This window comes from Cyrtonyx montezumae, unplaced genomic scaffold, assembly GCF_038088225.1.
Source record: "Cyrtonyx montezumae isolate F1298 unplaced genomic scaffold, pur_monq_1.0 scaffold_17, whole genome shotgun sequence".
Classification (NCBI taxonomy): domain Eukaryota; kingdom Metazoa; phylum Chordata; class Aves; order Galliformes; family Odontophoridae; genus Cyrtonyx; species Cyrtonyx montezumae.
The window spans coordinates 8,305,243-8,331,780 of NW_027071903.1; the positions used below are offsets into that span (position 1 = coordinate 8,305,243).

The following is a 26,538-nucleotide window of genomic DNA, read 5'->3' on the forward strand; positions in this document are numbered from 1 at the left end:
AGGTTTTTAACTCAATTTCTAAGACTTCCGCAACAAAGTGCAGAGAAAGACAGATGAAATTATGTTCTGACTACATATACTGAATCAGCCCAATGGGAAGCCCTGTATATAGTTATCAGTGGCACTGAAATCTGCTTAGGAAAGCAACAAGTCTTTTGTTCTGTTGACAACAGTTATTACAATTAATTCATTTTGTGATTGGTATTTGCACTGAATGACAAGGTGTTATTTTACCTCAGTAAAAGTTAAAATGGTAATACCTACATGCGAAATAACACTGAGTTTGCTATCACTCACTCAATAAAAGAAAAGCCTTTCTTCAGCAGTGCCTGCTCAGCTGCCGGGAGTCTGAAGGATGAGCATCAGGCTCTTCCCTTTCCTCCTTCCTCACGACACTTCGGTACTCTTTTAAGGGTTTATTTGGGGGCTATCCCCCACGGGCAGGCAAAGAAGTAGTGCCAGATGATGTAAATTTCACCTTCTGCAGCAGGAGCCGGCAAGCCAGGGGAAGTTTGCAGCGCTAGCAAATGGCAAATAACCCATTAGTTATGGATAGTTCAGCACGTCTCTACTTTTATTATAAGTTAGCCTCGCTAAACCATTGACTTAACAGAGAATCATTATAAATCCCCATTTTGAGTTTTTTTATTAGCAGTATTTATCACCTTCTCAAAATCAATCCTATATTTTTAAATTAAAACAAATGACTACTCATGCTGCAATCAATATTAGTACATTTCCCTTTTAAAAAGGGGGAAAAAAATGGAATACAAAGAAATGTCCTTCTTTGGCTGCATCAATCCAATTTCAATATAATTCAATATTTAATAAATATAATCCTCCATGTCTGTGCAGGGAAACATCATAAAAAATGCAAAAGGTTTCCTGGTCTCCAATAACTTGCATGAAACAAAGTGTTTCCTTATTCCTTCCATAAATACTGCAGTCTTATGCTACTGCTTTTTTCTTCCTGTGTATTAGAGTTTGCTCTGATTATGTATAAGAAAAGAGGTTTACATATTTCATGATTAAAATCCAAAGCGCTACCCACCACCTCCAGAAAAATCCCCATCTTTCTCTCTTTGTACTTCTCTAGCTTGCTTTTAAAAGGGCAAAAAGAAAAAAAAAAAAAGAAAGAAAAAAAGAAAAAAAAAAAAAAGAAAAACCTTATATAATACCTAATTTGTACATCTGTGGTTTCCCTCTGACTTGTGTAGGCACCATATGTTTTTAATTATCATAATAGCCTTAAAGAACCTGTTCAGTGGGAAACACATATGATCCTTTTATTACTGGTTTGTAATTTAAACAGTTTTAACAGAAAAGGTCTGGCTATAAGGGACCGAGAGGCACAAAGGTCTAAAAACCCTGTTATTGACCTCTGAAAGCACAAGTTCAAATCCCACCCACCGAGGTGGGACCCGGCTTTCCCTCCTCTGACAGAGGTAATCGGTCACATGTGAGACGGCTCTTCGAGCCCTCAAAAGACATAATCTCCAATCTCCAATGACTCAACGTTGCAGTCAGATGCTGACACAATGAGGCGGGGGTCCATAAATATTATCGTGCACTCGATCTGGGCTTTCTTCTCCCTGGTGAAAGCTTGGCGAGCAACACAGTAGGAGAAGCCCTACACAAGCCAGAAGCTTGGAATTTCAGCAACCCTCATTAGTTGTTGCCCTTTTAAATTCACAATTTTGTCCTTTATGCAAATGTGAGACTTGTGAACACGCCAGTCTCCCAGCCCCGGAAAACAGTCAGATATTCGGAGGTAGGAATTAAATTTAACAAGTTCAATTCACTCCTGATTCTGGACATCTAAACACATAATCAGTCTGATAATGTTATTAATTATCATTCAAGCGACAACCTTTGACACTGGCATGCTCCCACAACCTCCCTACTCCAATAACTCAAACAGAAAATCATTGGCATGAAAACCCACGGTCTTATGAACAGAAATTGCAAGTAAGCAGGCACTGAACACACAACTGGGAGCGAGCGAAAACCCCTTTTCAGAGAGAAAGCAGAGGCTCACACAATAGCTCAGTCACTTGACCCAAAATGAAATTCTGTACAACTTCATCCCAAAACAGATAATTTTCACCCCAAACAAAGAGTTGTGGGGAGAAGAGGGTGGGGAAGGAGCACAGCTAAAATTACACTGAGGCTGGAAGTCGTTATGGCTCTATCTAGGGAGATGGATGGTGTCCTCATTAGGACAAAGCTTTATTTAGACAGACAGACAGAATCCTTATTAGAATATTAGGCTGAAAAGTTTAAACGTCACGAAATACAGAATTAAGATTTTGCAAATAAATGTTGACCTGGAGAAAAAATCCTGGAATTCCCCACACAGATCCCCACTGGAACCACGTAGAAAAAAACGAAATAACTCAGAATTACATCTCACGGGCCAGTCTAGCTCTATCAAGGGGATTCTTGGAGAACTATGTTTCACAAAAAATGGGTGCAGTGCCACGAAGAGTGCAACTGAGCCATTCCCCTCCCATCACTGCCTCGCTCACCATCCCTACTCCCTCTGCTTTCTCCAGGGAAACTCAAATATTTTGCAATGATGAAAAGACAGCTTAATTATCTAGCACACAAAAAAAGACGGTCATTGTTTTCCGTTTTACCTGAAAGCTAATGGATCTTGGAATACCAGACGTGGATGTTCAAAATCCCCTCTGGAGCCTTTCTGGTGATTTGTCGTCTCTTGGTTGCCTTTGGCGCACACCGGTCTCTGCCGAGGTAATATGTGAGCTATTTCACACTAAAAGCAGATTTTTTTGAGAGAGGCAGTGCACACACACACACACACACACACACATGCATACACACAGCCCTCCACCCCCTGGTCCTGCACCGTGCCAGCAGGTCCTGTCCCAAAACATAGCGACTGAAGGAGGAACTTCTTGTCCCACCGGTTTTGGTGATTTTAGAGAGGAAAAGGGTGGGACACGGGCACGGCCCTGCGGAGCACACGTCCTGCAGAACCTGCATTGTGCTGTCTGTCCCCTCATCTCAGGCTCGGGGCAGATCTGTGTGTGCTGCTGGCCCTCAGTGCTGAGGCAGAGCTGGCAGGACAGACACACGGATGCTTCTCCCTGTGATCCTGACATGTCATGGGCCACCCACCCAGGAGTCCCTTTGCCAGCCTCAGGGCCTCCATATTGAACTGGCTGCTTGGGCCAGAGAGGAATGTTTATGGGAGATGGCATTTCTCTGCCATTAAACAAATTGTAAATTATATTATCTCATTTTGATCTAAAGAAATAAAGATTTTTCTCTAGGATTTTTTTAAGTCTGTTTGCAACACAGGCATGCAGAACCTCTTCCCTTTGGGCAGGCACACAGGCTCCATCACTGGGCTGAGATCATGTCCACTACCATCAAGATGAGCTAGCCTGGGGACCCCTGAGCACAGTGTTTCTACCTCTTCTTCTTCCTCCTCTGCCATACACGTAGGAACACATTTCTACCTTAAGAGAAATCCCACTTCTGAGCCCAAGAAAACTCTTTTCCTATTTAAGGATCTTTCTTTCACGGTAAGGATCTTCCAAATTTCCCAAAAGTGGATAACAACAATACCACTGTGATCCCATCTGTACACAGCAATGGCACTGTAATGCACAGAGCATAAAACACCAAATTCCCACAGACAGCATCTGTCTTACTACAAACAATGGACCATTATCTTGTAAATAATTCTGATTAAGCTGCAGCATTTTCCCCAAACAAACAGTAGGGGAGCAGAGGGTGAGGATTTTTTCTGGTGGGAGTGCCTGTTTTCTCCTTCCCCAGCACTGACACTCCATTTTTTATTCAACTGATTGAGCCCCTCCCCTGCTCGCTCTGTCCCCCCATGGCTGAGTTTTCATGTTCTGACCTTATCCAGCTGTCAGTCATCTTGGCAACTAAAGGGGGAGCCGTCATGTTAATGGGATTGCCACCTCTATCCTTTGGGAAAGCATTTTGGTTTGTTTTTTCTCTCTTTTTCACCTCCACATAGTTGCACTTCACCGGCAGCCATGGGCTTCCCCCAGCCAGATCTGCCCCTGGCAGCATGTGGCAGTGAGCAGAGCAGAGGGAAGTGAGGCTGACCCTCGTGCTGCTGAACCAGGGATGTAAAACAAAGCCAACGCACTGGCTGGAGTAGGGCTAGCTGTACATAGGGATGAGTAGAATGAGACACGATTGGGGCTGATGTGTCTCATAACGAACCTTTCTCATAAGGTTCACAAACTCATCTATGGGGCCCTAGAGAAAGCTTGGATCTGGTCTTTAACTTGTTCATTTTAATGCATAAAGCTTTTCTTATATGTCTCTCTTGATAAATGTCACATCCCTACATGGCTGAGGTGTTGGTCTTCCTTCCCTGAATCCCTTTAATGCTCCTCATTATACATGGGAAATGGTCTGGACCAAATGCACTTCCTGACTTAAAAAAAAAATAAACAACAGAAAAACAACCGAAGAAACAGCATGGCCTCATCTAGGATGGTAATGTTGGAAAACAAGCAATAAAAATTTGAACTGGGAAGTAGTGATTTGGTGTCGCTGCCATTCAGATAAAACTTTACAACAGGCACCTCCAGTCCCCAGATCTGTGAGCGTGGCTATGTGCCCCAGCACCCACCGAGATCACAGCAGAGCCAAGTACTGAGGATAACACCGGCAAGGACACGGAAGGGACAGGTAGCAGCAAACAGCACGACAGGTCCCCAGCCCCGAGCAGGACCTGCAGAGGGCAGGAAGACAGTGATATCCACATCCAATGCATATTTTCTATATGTGTTCATTTTCTTCTTTTTTTTTTTTTATAACTTACTGTATCAGAGAAGGAAGCATTTACACACTGAGGACTTGCATAAATGTTCTTCATCTTCAAAGTGCTTTGGAAACATTAGTTAATTAATCTATCCTCACAGCACTCCTATCAGGGAGATAAGTACTATGATTTTCCATTTCACAATGGAGAATCCAAAGAGGAAAACTTTTTTCTTCCCATTGTTAGACCTGCAGGAGAAGTGAGGACTGTCAGATTCTGCGTGAGCTCCCTAACTCGAACCTTTCTTAAAAGACTTGTGTCCCGCCACTTATGGCACATATTGGAATATGCCTTGGGTTTTTCCTTCAGTAAGAGATAATTAAGGCACAGTTCCCTCTCTGAACTGCTGAACAACGGCCATTCTGTGCAGGGAGCAGCCCTGCAGAAACTCAGAGATTGGCTGGAAGAAATGCACTTGCACCGCACAGACGTTGTGTCGGAGTCAGTGCAGGAGCAGCTCCATTTCCTCTAGTCTGTAAGAGGAAGTGCTCCAGGAAGATGCACCTGCTATCTTAGATCACTCTCATTCAGAATACATATCTAGGAATTTCATGTATTCAGAAAACTGCTGTGGTTTCTGATATTTGTTCTCAAACCTAAGAGTGTTCCTATGACATTTGTGCTGAAGGGATGCTCCTCGTCCACCTCTGTGCTGCTGCAGTAAACAAACCTCTTTTCTCTTTGCTCTTTGCTAGCAAATGTGTGGCTGCTTCAAATGGCAACACAAGCTCCTGTTGGCCTGAAAGGGTCCATTTTAAGGCCTGTCTGTATAAAAAAAAAAAAAAAAGTGATAGGAGGCTTGTAGGAAATTGTTCAGATCAGAGAACTAAATCAGCATTGGGGTTGACAGACTGGAAATAAATCCTAACTCTACATTTTTCAGGAAGAACTATCACCTATTCTAATCCTCATCAGTGAAAACCTAGCCTGTCCCGGACTTCTCTGCTCTTTTGTTTGTGTTTTGACAATAATAAAAATGCCCAGAAACCAAAACATTTAAGGCATCTTCTTGGCTTGGAAGAGATATGTTCATTAGCAAAATAAACTGCCACGCTAAACCATGGCATATTGCAGAGTGCACGACTACATCCTACAGGGGGGAGGCCGGTACCTACGTGCTGCTTTGGAACAACCAGAACAATTGTTTAGTGAGAAATGTTTTTCGCATATGACTCATCAACCCTTGAAAACAGGATTTCTTACATAATACAAGTGCTGACACAGCCTTCACTTGAGTGGTGTGACTGCAGCTGTATAATTACAACTTTAGATTAGATGTTATGGACCTTAGGTTATGCCGTTCAGACAAATGCTCCATTGTATCGCAGAGATATTTTTTCCTTAGTCATATTGCCCACAGGACAATAGGGACTATATTCACAGCTCACTGTGTAGAAGTTTGGGCACATAACAGCCAGCGGTATTACACAAGATGAGATTATACCCTATGGGGGTTAGATGGATTCATAACTGCCACTTTTTCATGTCTTTTTGCTTTGCTCCTAGTTGATCCTTTTTTGGGAGTGCTCTCCAAATAAAAGGAAGAACAATCTCACACTGAGTCTGGATAAATGTTACAGTTGTCTCACAAATGCTGTATTATTTCTAGCCCTTCCAAAATAATATAATTGTCCTACTGCTGAACTACAGATTTTTCTCAGTATGACACAGAACGCTGAAATGTCAGGTCCTGACTCATGGTGTTTCGGTGGAATAAATAAAAAGTACCAATATGCTATTCAAAACTGACAGCATTAATGAAGATGTGACACTGGGAGCCCCAGCCATGTCCCCCTTTAACTTCCATTGCCTACTAACTGGTGCAGCAAACAATAGGCCATCTCCTACGGGTCCCATCCTGGAGACACTTACCAGAGGCCTGAGCGACACTACTGGCACCGATGTGACTGGCTGCTGTTATCCTATGCTTTCTTTACCTTGGGTGCACCGTCCATGAAGGAGTGAGGCTAATCTCAGGACGTTTGCTGCACATTCCTTCCATGGGAAATAAAAAGCAGAGTTAAGCACTACGGGCAGTACTGCAACAACGAAAGACCGGGTGAGATGAACTGAGAAAGGCCGCTGGTGGGCTGCGTGCTCATGGTACTGCTCTGTGGGATGGGCAGTGTCTGTCCCGCACTGAGGCCTGGCTCCCAGCTGCAGGACAGGGCCCACACACAGCAGCCCGCCCTGACCAAGCACCCAGGCACCAGGACTTACGCACCCGCTCCATCCAGCATCACTCATTTTTAACCCACAGGCCTCCACGGAGATGTCGACTGGATTTCACCAGCGGGAGAGGGGGCACAGCTCCCACATCCCAAGGAATTTTCTATGCCGAAGGAAACAAATCTAGCCTGTCTAAGCACCGGATGGGCTCTTCTGGTGGCAAAACGCTTCTAAGACGACTCAGCATTTTTAACGAATACGCTCCAAAAAGGACAGCAAGCTGCTTTGTGAGGTCTGTCTCTCAAAGCACGAGCCAACCGTGGACTGCACGAGTGGTCTTCGGTCTACCAAAAGATAAAACAGCTTCGCAGGGAGTTTTCTTGAATGAATTAACAAAATGACTCAAAACTGCACTAATGGTTAACAGCTTTTTTTTTATTAGCAACACTGAGATAAGTTATTGAAGCATTTTAGTATTGTTTTACATTCCATTCAGAAGTGACCTAACTTGTAACTCCATATACATTTAAAGATATAGTTTGACACTTATTCAGAAAGCAACAATTATTAAAACTTACATACCTTCATTACCAGGAAACCTTAATATATTTTCTAATTACTTCCAACAATACTCTATTCCAAAGCACATGATAACCCACTAGAAGTTTACACATTTCACTTCAGTCACAGGTTTTAAATTGTGGATGTCAGAGTGCTGTTCATTGAATTTTACTGTCTTTCTTGGTTAATATTGGAAAACCTGGCACAATATATTAAGCTAGAAATATTGCTTAAAGAATATGAAAAAAGATAACTACAGTATTTTTTTTCCTGCTAAAGCATTACAAAATACAGGACCATTAAAAACTCAAATAGAAATGACAATAAATAACCTTAAAAATGTTAAGAGAATTTTCACTCATACTAAAGTCCATTCCCTAAGCTTGCCAAACACATAAATAACAGAACATATTCAGGACCTCTATTTTTGTACTATTATGATGGTTTGTTATATATTGTGGATGTTTTGTGTATACATATATTAATGCTTACACTTAAGGTATATATTTTTTTCTTTGATGAAACAATTAATAAGCCTCAGGTAATTACTCATCCCCGGCACTACAAGTATCTAGATACGAGGGACAAAACCCCAGAAATCCCAGATATGCAACACTATGCATAACAAGATCACCTCAGCATAAAGATATTCTAAGTTCTTTAGATTACAAAGATGAATTTGGTTACTTATTTCCGAAAGCCTGTAAAATAAAATTACAATTGCTGTCAAATTAATTGTTTAAAATTGGCCTCGTAATAGGTATTAATCGTACACTTAGTTTTGACTTAAAAGGATGTCTACGTTGTTCGCCTTTATGTGTAGATGTAGGAAATACTATACCTCAGACACAAGCATATGTACTCCTGAACCGAAACACAAACCAGAGCATTGTCTCACTTTGGAAAGACCTGGAAACATCTCCATGCCTCTGCCTAATCCTAAATTATCATTTAAATTTGACCTGGATATGACAAAAACAATAAGAATATATTGTTTGGGAGATGAAACCTAGAGCAAAATCATACGGCTCTAAGCTTACATCATTATTTTGTCTCTGCAAAGAAAAGAAAAGCCTTTCTGTGCTGGGGATTTGCCCTGGTGCGGCAGGCCACTGATGTCTGAAATCGAGGCGCATACCGAGGCCTTCTTTTGCAAACACAATCCCCCTTTCAGATCTGGTGCTGGGAGGGACTGAATGCCTCCACTTTCACTGGGAATAGAAGGTACTCAGAACTCAGCTGTATCAGATATTTTAGGGGTTAACTTCCAGAAGCATTAATGGAATGGGAACGTTACACCGCAATATGAAAAATCCTAAGTTTCCAACAGTGAACAAAACAATGATATCAAACTTATCGTCAGACCAATTTCTGATACAAAAAAAAACCAAAAAAAAAACAAAACAAAACCCAACCAAAACAGTGAAATTAAATTACATGAATATAGCAATTAAATTTAAAGTCAAATAAACACAGGACCTGACTCTGCAATCCTTAGTCGTGTAAGTAGTCCCACTCATCGAGAATGAGGGATGCAAGACTGGGTCCTTAGCTTCTGCTTAGGAAGTCAATGTTGATTCAGACAGTATCTTTTCTAGCCAAAAATATGCAGCAAAAGGAAAGTAACATAAACAAGGCTAAATGTCAACAGTGTTTGCAGACTTACAGACACCATCCATTTGTTTGTACTGAAATGACTAGCGAACCATTTGGCAAATACAATGCTATTCACAGACCGGCCCTTTTATCCAGCAACACAAACTTCACTGGATCACTGGCATTCCCAGTTAATTAAAAAAAGGAAGCAAGCCATATGAGTTTGGTTTGATATTGCCATGCAAATGGCACTGCGACTTCCAGAAGTGGCTGCAGCCCGGCACGAGAGCGGGCACTGATCCCTGGAGCACTGTGGCTCAAACTGAGAGCGGGCCCTGCGCTGCGACTAAAGAAACCTCCTCAAGCACCACACTGGCTACAGAAAAGTCTGCAGCAAAGCTTATGTGGCACTTCCTTCTGCCTTTAAGGAGAATGTTCTGCTTACCCCTTCAACGGCAGAAATGCTGGGCAGAATGGGTCTGAGCACGGCACTTTGCTGCAGTCCCAGTGACCTCCCATGACCACAAAGCTGTCCTACAGCTCGGATATATGGGCCTTTTTGCTCCTGTTTAATATGGATCTTATAATTTAAAAGAGCTGCAATAAGGTGAAGGCACACAAACAATTAAAAATCTTTTTCTGCATTTTATGTGTTGGTGGTAGTTCTGCAGGGGTTAGCATTACAATCCTTTTGGTTTTGACACCTGTGGCAAGAAGCAATTTACAATGACTAAATTCACTATTTCAACATTGGGGTACAGCACTATAATTATGCGACAATAAAACTGTAATAATCTGCCACAACTGATCTTCCCTTGCCCAGCCCTCTTGTCTGTGCTACAGTTCCACATTCGGAAGGTATTTCAGAAACTTACAATGCTGAACATTTTAATAATTCTGTGCAAAGCTGAACACTTCCTGCTCAAAAGGAAACTGAAAGTGCTCAGCCCTTTGCAGGAGAAGAACTTCAAAGCTGCTGCCATACACTAGAAGGGCCCTGCCCTATTTTCATACAGTGAAAGAAGTGAGGGAGGTGGAGCCTATGCGGAGAAAACAGCACTAATTGCAGAGGAAAGCAAGCATGAATGGAAGCAAATTAGATTTAGAGGGACAAGATGGAACTAATACTTTTGGTCATCATTAAGTGTGGGTTCAATAGCACTAATCCATTAAACAACCAGCTAATGCCCTGGACCATCTCTGGCCAATAGCTCTGTAGTCCACCGGCAGTTCTTTGAAAGCCTAGGTACATCTCAAGCAGAAAACGCTAGGGATATTTTACTGTCTTAGCCACAAAGCAGGAAAATTTAAAGAGAAGGAGAGAGACAAGAAAGAGTTTTGTCATAAACAGATGCTGTGCAAATCATATAAATTAGTGACTTAGACCAGGAGGTGGAACATTATTGCAATACAGTTACTTGTATAACGAAAGCCAGGCAGAGAAAGGGGAGAGCAGAAATGGAAAATATCCTCTAAATCTTACATACTAAGTAGATCTACAGCCTCTCAAATGAGCAAGAGCAGTGAAAGCTCCCAAACCTGGAGCCATGATGCTGGGCTTCCTCCCTGGTCTGGGCTGCTGGCTGCAAGCAGCAGTGAAAGGCATGTCCCTGTTCTTACAGACTGCATGGTAGCAAAGATTAACAAGATCAGCTCTTGGGTTTAGTCACTTAAGACTCTGGAAACAAATACAGTTAAGTTAGAAAAGGTCAGGAGAAACTAAAAATTAATCAATTATACCTTTTCCTCTCCTTCTGTTCTTTCCTATTCTGCTTAGACATGTAAAGGAGAAAAATTACAAAAATGTTGTGATTTTTCTCAGCAGTATTTTGACATGGAAATTTCTGTATTATAAAGTAATTCTAGCTCTTTCTATTCTAATTGTGCCTCTCATTCCTACAGTGTGAAGCATGATGGGAACATAAAAAAATTATGGATACATCTCCAGTCTCCCTCATTCTATATACTGGGAAACTGAGGACTGCTTCCCCCATTAAGTGGTGAACTTCCCAGAACAACAGTATGCATTGGTGGAATTGCCCTCTAGAAATTAAACAAGATTTGTCCTCAAAAACAGACCCATTATCTTGAAGGTAAAATCTGCCAACTAAAAATGATCTGCACAGATCACTGAAAATCCCAGCCTGCTGTAATGAAGCCAGAAACTCAGTGCAATTAACGTGGCCAAACAGAGATGCCATCTCAGCTGACTGAGAATTTTGATTCAACTGTGTTCTGACTGTGCAAAGGGCACCACGCCATCCAGATTGTGCAAGGAGTGTTATCAAGGGTATCAGTGCCCTCTCCTGAGATGCCAACACCCACCCATCACTGGCTGTAAAAAGAAAGGCAAATGCATAGAGTCTCCCAAATCACAAACTGACACAGGAACCCTGCCCTGGGACAGGGTGCTGGAAGTGGGTCTCAGGCTTCTGGATCTCTCTGAGTAGGAGAGACAAAGGAACCACGACTCGGGTCATGGGCTTTGTGCAAGAGGGAAGGAAGGCTAATAAATTAGCAAAGCGCTCCTGCTGGCTAATCTGCAAGTGCAGAAACATCAGGTGAGATTCCCCACACTAGCATGCACAGATGGAGTGTGATTTCACAGTACAAAATGTCACTGAGAAAATGAAAACTCCCTAAAAACACTACTTTCAATAGGTTGGTGTGCAAATCAATGGAATAAAATAAGAACTACTGACACGGGGATTGTTCACATTCATCCATTTTTGCTGTGAGATATCAAGAAAAATGAAATGATATACTTAAATACTCAACCTTAATACTTATGTTCTGCAAATACTCAACAGAATGTCAGTAAGAATTTTAAAAAGCTATTTTTGGAGGGGGGAGAAAGGAGGACTCGCACTGCATTTTCCATTTTAAAATGGCTTAAAAAGTAGAACAGACAAGCTTCTGTTGTGTTTTTTTTTTTTTTCTCCTTCATACTTCAAGTCAAACACATTATCACTGGGCAGAGCTTGTGAAAGGGATATGGTCTTTAAAATCACATAACCTCTAGCCATCATAAAATGTCTGTTGAATTGATTGGAAGATGAAACAAAAAACTAATGGAAGTAACATGACCTCATTTCAATAATACTGTTAGAGGGTTTTTTTTTTGTCATTTTAAAAATCTTATGTCTGAGAAGAGTATAAAGATATTTTGTACAAAGGAACTAATCTTATTTTTCCAATTTTTTGTTTAGTTCTTGTTTTCTCTGATGCATTTTTTGTACCCGATTGATTGTAATCCTCAAATACAGAGAGAAAAAAAAAACACAAGGATTTTACCAGCTGCTAACTGCAAGTTTCAACTATGGTAAAAGATTAGAAATCTAACTACTGCTTTTGAAGAATCTGGAAATATTTCTAACTCCTTTCACTGGCTCTTAGTGAACTGAGACACAGGATTTTACAGTAGACCAGGCGGATACCTGCGACTGGGGTTCAGTTTAGGTAACGATGTGAAGGCAAACGCTCTCTCAGAATAGAAGCGAGACAAACTTTGTTGGGAGAAACTGTACTTTTTTTTTCCTTTTTTTTTTTTTTTTTTTTTATCAGACCAAATAATACACTTGAAAAAACAAGCAGGGGCATGAAGGAGCAGTTAAGGGCTGTAAACACCTACACTTTCCAGTGGAGTCAAACAAAGCTCGGAATAACCTGAAGTTAACCAGGGTAACTGCTCTTAAGTGGTTGCAGGCTTAGGGTTTCATTTTAAATTGTCGAGCTTTATAACTGTCGATCACATTTTCTTTCCTCTTTTTTTTTTTAACTTGAATACATTTTCTTATGCACGTTCAGCTCTGACAATGAGTTTTCTGATTCGTTTGAAGGTTAAACAAAACAAGAGCATTACAGAAGTTTTTGTGTCCTTTGCTGACTCTGCTTTTTAAAGTGATACTGTTTTTCAAAGGATTTACATTCTAAAATCTCTTTCAAGCAAGCACTATCCTTACAAAATGGGAGATAAATTGAAAAGTCCCCAGTCTTGCTTGCTCAAAATAGATTTATCTTTCCTTTTCGTCAATTTTCTGTATCAGAGACTACAAGGGTTAAAAAAAAAAGTGGCTTTGTTTGTTTGGTGCACTGTTGTTGTTTTAATTACTTGTAGGCATATTTTTAATAAGCAAATCACAACTTGTACAGCCTCTGATAGGACAGTGAAAACTGTCAAAGGCAACTACTGCATAAGTGCCTTTGAAACAAATCAGAAAAATGCAATTATTAAAAAATAAGGGGGGGGGGAAGGAGAAGAATACCTCTTCACTAAAGGTAGATGTACTCCATGCACTTGGCCTTTGAAAAAAAATGAATATCGTGGAAACTGAATGCACCCCGAGTAAAAGCACAGAGAGAGGGAGAGACAGAGAGAGACAGAGAACACGCAAGGCTTGCCTGGCAAAGCATCCAGTGTTTGTCTTGGGTTCCTACTTATATCAAAATACTGAAAAGTCTGCAAGTTACCATGTGATTTTTTTAAAAACATTTTCCTCCTTTGAGTATGCTAAAGCAGTAAATATCCCCTTCAGATGCCACTAGCACAGATAGTCTATATTGCTGCTACTATGGTTTAAAAGCAAGTTCTTTCTAAAATTCTGTGTAAGTATACGCATGCAGCACTGCTGATTTCAATGGAGTAGACCACATGTAAGACTAGAATTTGGCCCACGGGGTTTAACATTAAAAAAAAAAAAAAAAAGTATTACTAACAAACATGACTACGTATATTTAAAGAGCAGCTTCATGATTCTGCACAGGTGTTTTCTGAAATGGTCTAAAAGAAGGTCTAAAACTTACCACACAAGTCAGGTCTCTTGATACATCCACTAGTTGCTGTGCTACTTGCAAGTCCATTAAAGGCTGCTAAGCCATCAGAGCTGTAAGCTCTTAGGACTGACAACATGTTCATCTGCTTCTCCAGGACCTGTGGACCCTGAAGTTGTTCAGGTTTCATCACTCCTTGTGCAGTTTCATGGGAGGACAGAAGATTCTGACTGTGCCACTGCTTTTCTGATGCTTGTGGCAGTGGCGATACGAGCCCTTGTGCTGGTTGTGAGCTGACCACACTTTGTAGGTTGTCGCCTCCTTCACTGCTTTCCTTGTTTAGGGCAGACAACGGCTTACTCATAATATCTGGTTCTGTTTCAATGTCCTCATCTTCAATGTTTTCCTCCTTGGAAGATTCCATATCCTCAGATGAAGCTATGTCAGAAAGGTCATCAGTAGCACTTTTATTTACAGAGTCAGAGAGCAGAATATTTGGGTCATCTTCAGATTGTTGTTTTATTTCAGACTCATTACTGGTGCAAGAATTTTGTGTTCCCGTGCCAATAACACCAGGATAAACACCAAACTGCTTATAGAAGTCTGCTGTAAAATTACAAAAAGTGGATTCCATGTGGCTGGGCCAGGCAGTACTCTTCTGCTCTCCCAAGGTCTCTTTATTTTGTCCTTGGGTCATTTTCTCAGAAGCTGAGTCCAGCTGGCTAAGCACGTTTGAAACTACGGCCTCTTTGCTGGACTGCACAGAAGCAGAAAGCAAGCTCACTTTGTTAACTGAGGCTGAAGCTTCTCTAGATTGCTCTTTGTTGTTCCCTATGATGCTGTCCTTACGTTTAGCCTTGCCCAAGTGATTGGCCTGGAGGTGCAGAGCCATTAGCTCCATAGACGAAGTTGTAAAGGAGCAAAATAAGCAGCCGTGCCAAGCAATATTGTCTTGCACAGTGACAGATGAACCTGGGAGGGAGGCTGCATCTGGCCTTACGGATAAGTCAAGAGGTTCATATTGCGACTTCTCGGTTTTACGCTGTGAGGACTTGCTATTGATCTTTTCCTCACCTCCATCTGAGCCCAGAGATTTTGCTGAAAGTGGATCTGATAGAGCTTTATCCTTCATTTCTTTTTCTTTCTTCAGAGAACTTAGGACAAAGTTGTCCATGAAAGCTTGCAGAGACCCTTGAAAGTTCACGCCGTTCCCAACCATATTCTGGTAAGCACGGCCAAGTTCAGAGAAGTGTGTTCCTTTGGAAGATATGTCAGAACCCTTCATATTTTCTGAAGATACTTCAGATGACATGCCAGCTGCTTGCCCTTGCTGATCTCCAGAAGTCAGCATTCCTGACGTCCACTGTTGCGAGACCATGCCACTTCGGAAATCGATACCAGGAAGCCCCTTGAAGGCTCCTCTCAGTATGTCTGGTCTAATAAACACAGAACTTTTACTTGATGTCTCTTCTTTGTGTTCTTGGCTTGCAGCCTGCCCAGAGAGTGGTCCCGCTCCATTCTGTCTCTCCCGATGGTGCCTCTCCAAGTGGTACTTGAGGGACGCAGACTGAGTACCAGCATAATCACAATGCGGACACTTGTAAGGCTTCTCACCTATGCGTATGCATAAAAAGACAAATATAAAGGAGGAGAGTTAACTGCACTTTGGTGCATGGATGAGTGAAGAAAAAAATCATCATTAGCTTCTTGAAAACAAAAAGATCTTACAGCTAATAATTCATTTTTAAAAAAGAAACGCCTTTCGTTGAAGACTAATTCAAAAACGGAATATTTCTGAAACGAGTCTTCAGAAAGTGGGGCTATTCTAGAATGACATGGTAACTACACACAATTAGCTATCTTTCTCTTAATCTAACATGTAGAAAGCTGTTGTAGAATTAAAAACTATGATTATGAAAATGAAGCATAACAATTTCAACCACAGTAATCATTAAAAGTACAAGTTTTTTAAAAAAGAGAGACGAAGAACGTAACAAATGGATGGTTGCAATATTTTGTGTATACAATTGCCCTAAAATTTGTTTAAATTATACACATGGAAACCATTTTTAAACCTAAAAATTTTATGGCACTGTTACGCAAGACTGAAATGAATGATTTAAGTCTTGCTCTGCAGTAAATCATGGATATAATTAGCAAATGGCATACTGCACAAGTAATTTATCATTATTTGGAGGGCACCATTCCAGAAGGATTCAAAGATCTGCAGACCTACTGCATTGTTTCTAAATAAAGAACTATAAATACGGATTCTATAAAATATTAATATCGTTACACTACATTATGATTGCAGCATGTAAGAACATATAGTTAAAATAAAAAGCAGTCAATGAAAAAGAAACATAGAAATAAAGAAGTACAAAATATATTTAGGTTCTCTATTTGAAATTAGCATTATCTACTGGTTTTTGCAGTCTTTTAAATTTGTACTAATGGTACCTCTAATGCTCAGGTAGTAAAATGTGTAATTTACCTATCATAAGCACTTTCCTAGTATTACTTTGAATAGAGGTTTAAAACATACAAGATGAATTTCATGAATTAAGTGTTTGAGTCCCATATAAACTTCTATTGTTTTTTTCCTACTTTAAAAGAGGTAGACACATGCAATAAATATTCACATATCATCATAAATATATATCCAAAAAGAATGTATGCCTGGGCAGACATACATCTAAATCTGTGCGGAGTAATTGTGAGCAATGCTGAGCTCCTTTAAAAGGAAGTTTGGAAATACTCACTGGAAGAGACAGGAATGTGAAAGACCTGCAAGCTGTCAATACTGACAATTATTTCTACCAGGAATCACAATGAGAAGCAGAAATTGTTTATTCTACATAGCTTTTTCTCCAAAAGACAGTGACCAACCTTTCCTGAATGCTGTAGTGGAAAAATGTTCTTCAAAAGCTTTCTCCAGAGTGAAAACAAACAAACAAACAAAATAATAATAATAATAATAATTAAAAAAAAAAGCTGTCCGATATTCTGGAGTTTACCAAACCAGCTGGAAAGTCACGCATTTCCAAAGAACCTCAAAATCTGCTTAGAACAAAATGGAAAGGCTTTCCAACTTTCTGATTTGTGTAAGCTGCAGGCTCAGTTGAAAGGCTGTTGGATACTTGGGAAGCTGCTCCTCTACTAATGAGATGCACCACAAAACCCTCAACCTGGCCATACAGCTTGCTGACCAGGAACGTGGCTGGTTATGTGCTGTAACTCAGACAGGGCTCAAGTGAATTATAAGGAGTAGAAATCCTAAATCCACATGTAATCCCAAAGCTAAATGGTGAAACATGAGGGCTTACATCAACCACGTCAATCGACCTGTTTCAAGCAGGAAAGTGCAGCAGCTCAAACAAGAGGTGTTCAGCTGAGGCAGAGGTAGGAATTAGCAGGGTTCACTCGTTAGGCCTGGGTCCACACAGCTTAATGGAAGAAGTCAGATTTAAACATTTCAGCACAACTCCGAGTCGTTCGCTATCACCTAATTAAGTTCTGGTGCTCCACCAGGATGCAGGGCTGCGTTCAGCAGGAGCCATGCAAAGGCAAACTCCTTCTGATGGGCAGGAATCGCTAACCTGAGATGGGTCACGTCCACCAACTTTTCTCTTTTGGGAGTGTGTAAACCTTGACAGCTGTGCTGCCAGTCAGCTGTCATGTGGACAAGTATTAATGCTGTTTTTACAGCGTGCACACACTGCAATGTTTCTGAGCTGTTTTCTGCGCTGCTTATTTGTCCCACCAGTTACTGCCAATTACACAACAGTCACTAGTGATCTCTGACACAACCTGGGTATTTCGAGCATCATCTAAAAGCAGTTAGACTGGTGAGAAACGAACAGAAGACTTTACAAGGTTAAATGCTCTCACATCTGAGTTTTCACTCCTCTTAACCGAGCAGCTCTTCCACAGCATCCCCTATGCGGAAATCTTTAACACAACTGTATTAATCACTTCCTTTTATTCTAATGATAGTTCGGTGTGTGTTGGCATTGCACATCAAGTGACACCATTAATAAGCGTGTCCCAGAATTGCAGGCGCTAAGTCAACTGCGGGATAACATGCTCCTACAGCAAAGAAGATAATTTTGTAATATAAGCTGCTCTAATCACACCATCACAGAGTCATAGGGGTTGGAAGGGACCTCTGAAGATTGTCTACCCCAACCTGCTAATGCTGCTAAAAACACGCAGAAGCTGTTCAAGGCAATAGATGTTTTTTAAAATGGGTTTCAGTGAGATAAAATAAGATAACTAGAGGAGACACTATGGATATTTTCCATATGTGAAGTACCTTCAGTCTAAAGTACCAGGCACAGCAACGTACTCTTATTTTATTTGCAGAGCCCTGAAGTTATTATGTGCTCCTTTTGAAGGCCTCTCCACTGAGCGAGCTTTCTTTTAGCAGCGGAGATCAGGGCACAGCTCACCACAAATGCCACATGCACTGGACTGAAATAAGCCACAGACTAAGGTGGAATGATAAAAAGTGGTAGCATCTCCTTGCCTTGGTTCACTACCTCTGTGGTGCTCCCACCTCTTGCATTGCTAGAAATGAGATCTAACACTGAAGGGCTGCAATTGGATTCAATGTGTAGCAACACACTGTGCCACCTTTACACTACAGCACTGGCCAAATAACATCATTCAAAGGGAAGTACTCCAAATCTTTTTTTTTTCTTTTTTTTTCTTTTAGATCTAAATGTTGGCAGTGATTAGTGTACTTCAAAGCAATCTTAACTGTTGCTATTTCAAGGGCAGGCACTTGCAGAAGGGAAAAGGACTGAGTAAATCATCTTTAGATCTTTGAATTTTACTGTTCCACTATTTCCTAAATTCAGGAATTGTGAAGAATACTTAGCGCTATTTAATCCATGCAGAGTAACAACTAACAGTGCTCATGTAAGTCACTGTATAAACGACAAAGCAGAGATATAAACTGCAATGGGAAAAAAGAACAACCTAATTTAAACCAAACAAACTAAAATCCAATCCAGTTTTGATTGAAAACCCGAAGGACTCCTAATTTCCAGGACACTATCAACAATCGTAATTGTGTATGTTCAAAGAGTACTAAAGGGGATAAAAGAGCTAGGGCACGCTTCTCTTCAGAAGACAACCTGTTTGTATCTTGCACTTAGGGGAAACATTTCAGAGAATTCATCCTATGTAATGACTACCTGTGTAATATTGCCAAAAGCAGTGTCTGGATGAGTTATTTAACACTTAATATCAGTTCACATAAATTAAGGTTGCCAGGTAAGAATGAGGGAACATGACTTCTTCAAAACAGTTTTCTGCATCTCATATCCAAGAGTCATTTTTCATTGTTCACAAAGGCAATGATCATCCTAATCTTGCTAATTTTCTGGCCACGTTTGCATCGCTGCAAACCCTTTCACAGTGGAGTAGAAAGAGTAAATGTCCCAATGTGTAGCATAAAAAAAAAAAAGAAGCATCTTGTTGGGAGTTACTTATCTAGGCAACGTAATCATGGTTCTGATCTATCTGCCACTCTGATTTTACAAGACATAAGACATCTCACAAGAACCATTTTATACCAGGATACAATAAAACAATAAAATTCAATCCTTCTTGTAAAATCCGCACAAAATCTTGGTAGATAACTGGAAACAGACATGCTACCCAGTAGCATGAGGTCTTTCAGTATAGTAGGTTGCATAAACATTGCAGAAGTATAACCTACTCAGTCTACTACCAGTCGTGCTCAAAATGCAGTCCAGTAACACCAGTCATATGAATTATCTGTGCAAGGAGACCACAGACTGATTATAAATACATTTACAGATTCTATGGCCAGGAAGGACAATTATGATCACCTACCCTGATCTGCTGTACAAAACAAGCCAAAGACCCTCACATGGTAATTCCTGCATCAAAGTCACAACTACAATTTGACACAAACCATACTTGTCTTAGCTCAAATATATTAAATATTGTTTTCACCATTGCCTCATTTCTAGTTTGTACTTATCCTAAGTCTGTTTCCTACACTGAACCACATGACCCTTTTTCCCTACTACATTATACAACACTTTTTTTTTAAATCAAAAATCTGTTCCGTGAGGAAGGCACTTACCCTTACCTCACCAACTTCTCTTGCTCCTGAGTGGAACACCCTTTCCAATTATTGAATGTCCTTTTAAATTATAGGTACTCACTAAAGCTTTGATGAAATTTCAACTTGATACCATTCTTATACGAAGACTGTTTTCATCCATAGCTACAGCAATCAGCTAACAGCATGCATTCTGTTGCTTCTCTAGCACAATCCTAGGCCCGGTTCATCAACAGCTCTACTATTTGTTCCTTTACATTTTGCTGTTTTAAAATTCCTAGCGTTGGAAAGAACCCACTTGACTAAGCAACTAATCAGTCCCTCTCCGTGATTTTTAGCATTTGACCATTTTTGTGCCATTGGTAAATTTTATCAACAGTGATTTTATACACTCATCAAAATAATGATGAAATACCAAATAGACTGAGCTGAGAGCTCTGCTGTGGGACTGATGGGTTACATGCCACTTCACCTCTGCACACTGTTGATTTTTAGGGCACTGTCACATAGAACCAGCTACTTTCAGAAGCTTCGAGAGAAACCTGATAAAACTTGCTTTCATAAAATTAATTTGTTTGGTATTAGCTATGCTACTAAATCTTAATTATTATTTACCAAATTAGTTCTGTAATTTTACCCAACTTACACAACTTACATGGGTAGTCCACTTACAATTTCAGGGTCTCACTGCTCTCTGTTTTTGGAAAAACTGGAATAGCTTTGGAACTTCTTCCATCTTCTAATACTTTTCTTTATATATACTTTTTTTTTTTTTCCTAATGAATTTCAGTGATTTGGAGGGCCCTTCAGCCAGGGTTTTTAAGACTTTATCTACAAGTTATCCAGTCTCCTTCATTCTGAAAAATATTAAAATGCAATGGGCTACAGCATTACAGCCTCACTACTTAATGGCTGAACTGCATCACTGGAAAATACTTATAAAACCCATAATGCTTCTTTCTGAGAACAGAGTAGAAGAATATTCAGTCTTCCCTACGATGTCTGATAATTTTTTATCCATTTTTATCCAGTATTAGTAAGATACCAAGTGTTAAACTGGCTGAATCTACAGAATTTACCCTGTTCTCTGAAACCCTAATATCCACACATATATTTTTACTTCTGCACTTCTTAACTGTCCATTTACATTTCCTGCTATGAGCTCCTTTATTTTTTATTTTTTAATATAGTTAACACGAACCCTTTAAAAAATCTGTAGTGCCTTCTACACATCCATTCCCCAGTTAATTCCCTCTCTCTTTTTTCAGAAACCCTATTCTTATGGAGTTTGCCTATGCACTGTGCCTCACTGCTTCTCAGTACCCTGAGGTCTGAGCATCAGCACCCCACACCTAATGCTACAGCAGCCAGCAGTGAGGTTTTGATGGACACCCGGGGACAATGGAAGTCTCAGTGGGATCCTATACATTTCTAAACAAGATAGTCTTCTTTCATGTAAAGCAACTGAAATCAAGCATCTTATAATTCCAGAGAATACTGCTTAATGAAAATATTGAAAACATTTTATGGCATTTTTTATTTTACCATTGAAACAGTTATTGATAACCTATTTTATCCATTGTGCAGTACATATTTTAGAAATGAATTGCTGTATGGTTTAATTAGTTCATTATTATGCCTATTCTTACATGGTAATTTCTTTTATCATTCTAATCATTCACTTCACACTTTTTAAACCAAATGGAATATCAAAGGTTCTGTAGGATTATTTTTGGATCCTGCACATGTTTCACCACACAATTAATCTGTTTGTCAGAAATACTAGTTAACTTCTTCTCTTTACCACTTTCCTTTACTAGCTATTTTTCTCCATTCTATACGATGAAACTGCCCTATCCCTTAAGAGGACAGATGCTTTCGACTCAGTGTCTTAAATATTTTTCAATTGTGCATGGGGTACTACAATAAAATATTTTATTTTTTATAAAGTTTTGTAATTGAATATTCTCATTTATTTATATCTCATCTACAACATTTATTTAGTCTTTTTACATGTCTTTACTTAGTTAAAATGCAGAGAGAGATAAATACAGTTGTTCCTTTGCATGGAAGATTCAGTACATTAATATAAACCGTACACTAATTCCCCCAAAGCATATATATATATGTTGTAAAACTGAAGACTTTTTACACAGCTGCTTATTGCTAAACAGTGCCTTGTCCAGAAGGGGACAATCTGTGTCTCTAATTGCTGTCACTGAAGCTGAGATTCATTATGTGACTTTCCCATTAAAATGTGAGCATTAATTTGTATAATGAAATATCACCCACTGCAGTGTTCATTAGCCATGCCCTACTGTATACTGCACATTGTTAGCTACCTAGAAACTGTAGTTAATTTCACTAATGGATATTTCCCTACTTAGTGTTTGGTAGGAAATTTATACTGTAACATTACCTCTTAAACTTTTAAGGAAATTTAAATTCAATCAATTATTTTCAACAAAAGTTTGGGATGTCATTAAGACAGGAGAAAAGGCATGCTGTACAGTGTTAAAGATGGGAAATCTGGAGAAATCTAGAGAAATGAAAAGTCCTTTTAGTTCATCTTAGAAATGTAAGAATAAAGGATGTTCAATACCAAAATTGTCTCCTCTTGGAGCACACATACCCATTTTCCTTAATTATTCATATTGCTCATCCCACTACAAGCGCCTTCAGAGAATGGCAACAGGCAGTCTTTTTTTAGGAAGAAAATGTGAATTGGATTCATTTAAAATGGCACCATTTTTACCGTATTTCATCAATTTTTCTAAGTACGTTTTAAAATTGGCCAATCACATTTCCAAGGAAAAATGCATATAACACTGAAAATGTATTTAATACGTGTAAGATACATATGACACATATCAAAACAGCCTCTCCATTAACTGATGCAGCCTTGCTAAGCTGCTTCTTCCTATTCTGTCTTTCTTAGGGTTCTTAGGTTTTGCACAATCCAAACCTTCGTCAGGTCTATATTTCACTCATGCAAAGTGTTTTCATTATGTGAGGGATTTAATTGTGTCAGTAACACTGGGAATATACCTGAGCACCTAATGATCACACAGACTCAAAGGGGTCTACATCTGAAGCGGATCCTCAATGCTAATGCAAGGCAGAAAGAGGTGCTAGTGCTAATCTGAAGTCCCTACATCATATGTTGCTTGCCAAAAGCAGAACATACAACATTTTAACTTTTTACATTAACTGTTGCTGTGCTGTCTAAGTTCTAGGTACGTAAAGAACACACAGTCTTGTTGGTTTAGGTGGGAACTGAAAGCGGTCAAGAACATAAAGAAGATGATCAGCTCCTTGAATGATGGAACCTTAAACCCGCAGAAACTGGGGATTTCTGCATTTAGCACATTATTGGTCTGAGATACTGTATAATTGTAGGCTGGGACTCCAATGAGTTTCTGGGGGCTGCTTTGGTTTGGTTTGGTTTTGAGAAGGTTATGTGACAACGAACTACACAGACACTGAGATCCAGTGTCGGGAAGGTTGCATACACATAATATGCAACGGAAAAAAGGAGCAACCTAAGTCACTAGTCAATGCTTTTAAAATAGAGCATAGCATCCTCTGCTCATGAAGGATTAATCAGCTCCTCCAGCTTTTTTGGGCCAATTGCCATGGTAGCACCTCCTGGCTGGATCAGACTTCGGGTCTTGTCTTGGCATGCGTACCAAACCAACCTACTCATGTGCCTCCAAACACACAGATGTTCGAAGGAACCTGACTTCTGCTGAACTGCTTGAGCTCCTCTCTAACAAACAGGTGCTGTGAGAACAAGAACAGTAATTGAGTTAATGTAGTGGAGAAACACAGTAAAGTGTTTTTTATCAGTCAGTTATATGATCCAGCCATATAATAAAGACAGAGTATGACATAAAAAGCAGGAAACTGTCCCTGTGAGTGTGAGCTAACCAATATTTGTTTAATAACAGATATCTATTACATCATTTCCATTTAGCGCAAAGCAACTTAATTTTTATTTAATAACTGTAGTAATTTGCCAATTTACATTTTTATAATATTTATTATGATTACTTTCAATATGTAAAACACTGTTCCATTTAAACATATTCTTGTCATTATTTACAAATACTTTGTTCTCAACCTAATGGAAATTGATCTTTATCTATTTTAAAATTATAATGCCTTTTAAACATATTGCGAATGTTGTTTTCACAGTCTGTATGATGTTTTCTTTTTCTTTTTTATGTGATACTTTACATGCTTTAGTTGTTCTTGTTTTAATCTTGATTAGTAAATTATGATATAAATTTTTAAGGAATATTTCCATTGTGATTAATTCACTTTCCATTAGTTCTAAGGCACAAACACCAAGCACATGATCATTGTCATCTTTAAAACAACAACAGAATGACCTCTATATAATAAGGTAAAAGAAAGAGATGGGTATCCTCAGGTTATTTTAAAGAATTTTCCTTTGCTTCTCCATTAGTAGAAATGTCAAACTGTTTAAAGCTCATAGTCACAGGATTATTTCCTTATAAAATAACTATGTTTTTATTTTTATAAAGCGGGAGAGCACACACATAGAGTTTGTACTGCATTAAATTTTTCCTACCAATCCCAAGACATAGAAAAGCATATTCCTGCCCTAAACAGACTACAATCCAAACAGGCTACATATTAAACACATCTAATAGTAATGCATCTAAATTTTAAAGTTCAGTTAAAAACGTTGTGGTCAACTCCTACTCCACAGTCTAAAGAAAGACTCAGAAAAATAAAATGAAGAAAATTTTCAATTTCCAGTAAAGTGTCTTTCTTTAAATAAATTTCAAACTTCTTGTTCAGTTTTTCAAACTCAGGCCTTACATTCACAAAACCAGTATTCAGCATTACACCCATGCAAGCACATCGGTGAAACATCATTGCTGGTTTTGAGAAGGCAGGCCAATACTCCTTCTCTTCTATTTCCGTGAAATAAAAAAATTACAGTGACATTTTTCACATAAGAAGTACGAGTGAAAAGTATTTATTCATGCAATTTATTTTACCTATTGATCAGAAAAGGAACAGTAACATCCTGAAATTTCTTTAAAATGCTATAAAAATAAATACATGTGCCTACAAAAAGAAGCATCCTAATTCTCCAGCTTAGCACGCTCCCTCAAACCCTACTCTCAGCATCTAGGAATTGGAAGAAAACAGCATCAGACTGACCATAAAAAAATGACATCAGCAAGATCTGAGGATACTAATACTCTGTGATAGATTTTAAGTACAGATATAATGGCACTTCTTAAATCTATACTGTGTCTCTACAAGCAACTATAGACTTCTAAGCAAACATAGAATTATAATTAAAACACTGTGGTTATATGTTTCTAGAATCTAGAGCAGTGATACCCTAAAATAAAGAAAGAATCTAGACCAGTAGTAAGTCTCCATAGGATAGAAAATCAGGTTTTGTTATTAAAATAAAACATAGAAAGTTTTACCACGTTGCAAATTACAGTAAGTTTTGTAACAGACAAGTAGTAAGTTGAGAGAGTTCTAGCGCAGAAAGAAAAAAAGCAGATCCATGAAGCTGATGTATTCATAGGAACAGTGAGAGGTTAAAAATGAGCATGTTAAATGGAACAAAAATAGTAACTGAGCAAAACATACAGAATCCCTAAGTAGATGCTAAGGAAGGCCTTTGAAGCAGTTAGTATAACTAAGTCTGAAACCAATAGGCTTATGCCTATTGAAGGACAAGGGTAATTGAAGGAAACAGTGATGAAGCAGGGAAGGAGACAGAAATAACCTCAACTGGGAAAAGACGGTTCTATTAAAGTGGTCTTTATCCAACAACACATTCCTTGTGCTTTTATTTAAGACTGTCATATGTCTTTCTCAAAAGACTCTCTTCAGCTAATGAATCCAAATCTACCCTGGGAATTAAGGCTCCTAGCCACATCGTATGTTAACCCCCACACACACATCGCATGTGCAGACAGCACTCCGCTCCTGTTGTTCCTCTCACCTGTATGTATTCTCAAGTGGACCTTTAAGTGATGTGATGTTCTGAATGTTTTTCCACAATATGGGCAGTCTTTCATGGCAGAACCAAGGCTCCTGTCTCTCAGTAAAGCTGGCTGCTGGACTCCTACAGATCTCCCAGCTTCTTCTCCAATGTCTGCAACACAGAAATGTTCTCACATCACTTCAGCACGTCAGAAGTTTTCTCACTAAAACTGCTAACACAACACAAAGTTAAACATGTCAATACTACACCTGTCTATTTCATTCTTTAAATCTGACAGAATGCTGACAATTCATGTATTTTCTTGTTATTCTCTTAAATTATTTCATCTTTCCTATCATCATTTTAAGCAGCATATGGTACCTTTATATTGAACTGAATTATACAAGAAAAGAAACAGCTGCGTCAGCAGCTGGTTTGATTTCTTCTTTTGCTTAGTTCCTATTAATTTTTCCCCCAAAAGTTTTAAACTGTTGTTTTGTCGAGTCTATTTAATTTGTAAGT

The 26,538-nt window shown here is 39.3% G+C and overlaps 1 protein-coding gene across 1 annotated transcript in view; it reads right to left on the bottom strand.

Moving 5' to 3' along the window:
* Positions 1–26,538, bottom strand: part of ZNF536 (zinc finger protein 536) — a 267,205-nt gene that overhangs the window by 90,301 nt on the left and 150,366 nt on the right. The window contains exons 6-7 of the mRNA XM_065733205.1: positions 26,035–26,187; positions 13,964–15,544 (exon numbers count right to left, since the gene is read on the bottom strand). Coding sequence (XP_065589277.1) covers positions 13,964–15,544; positions 26,035–26,187 — 1,734 coding nt within the window. The remainder of the gene's footprint in view (positions 1–13,963; positions 15,545–26,034; positions 26,188–26,538) is intronic.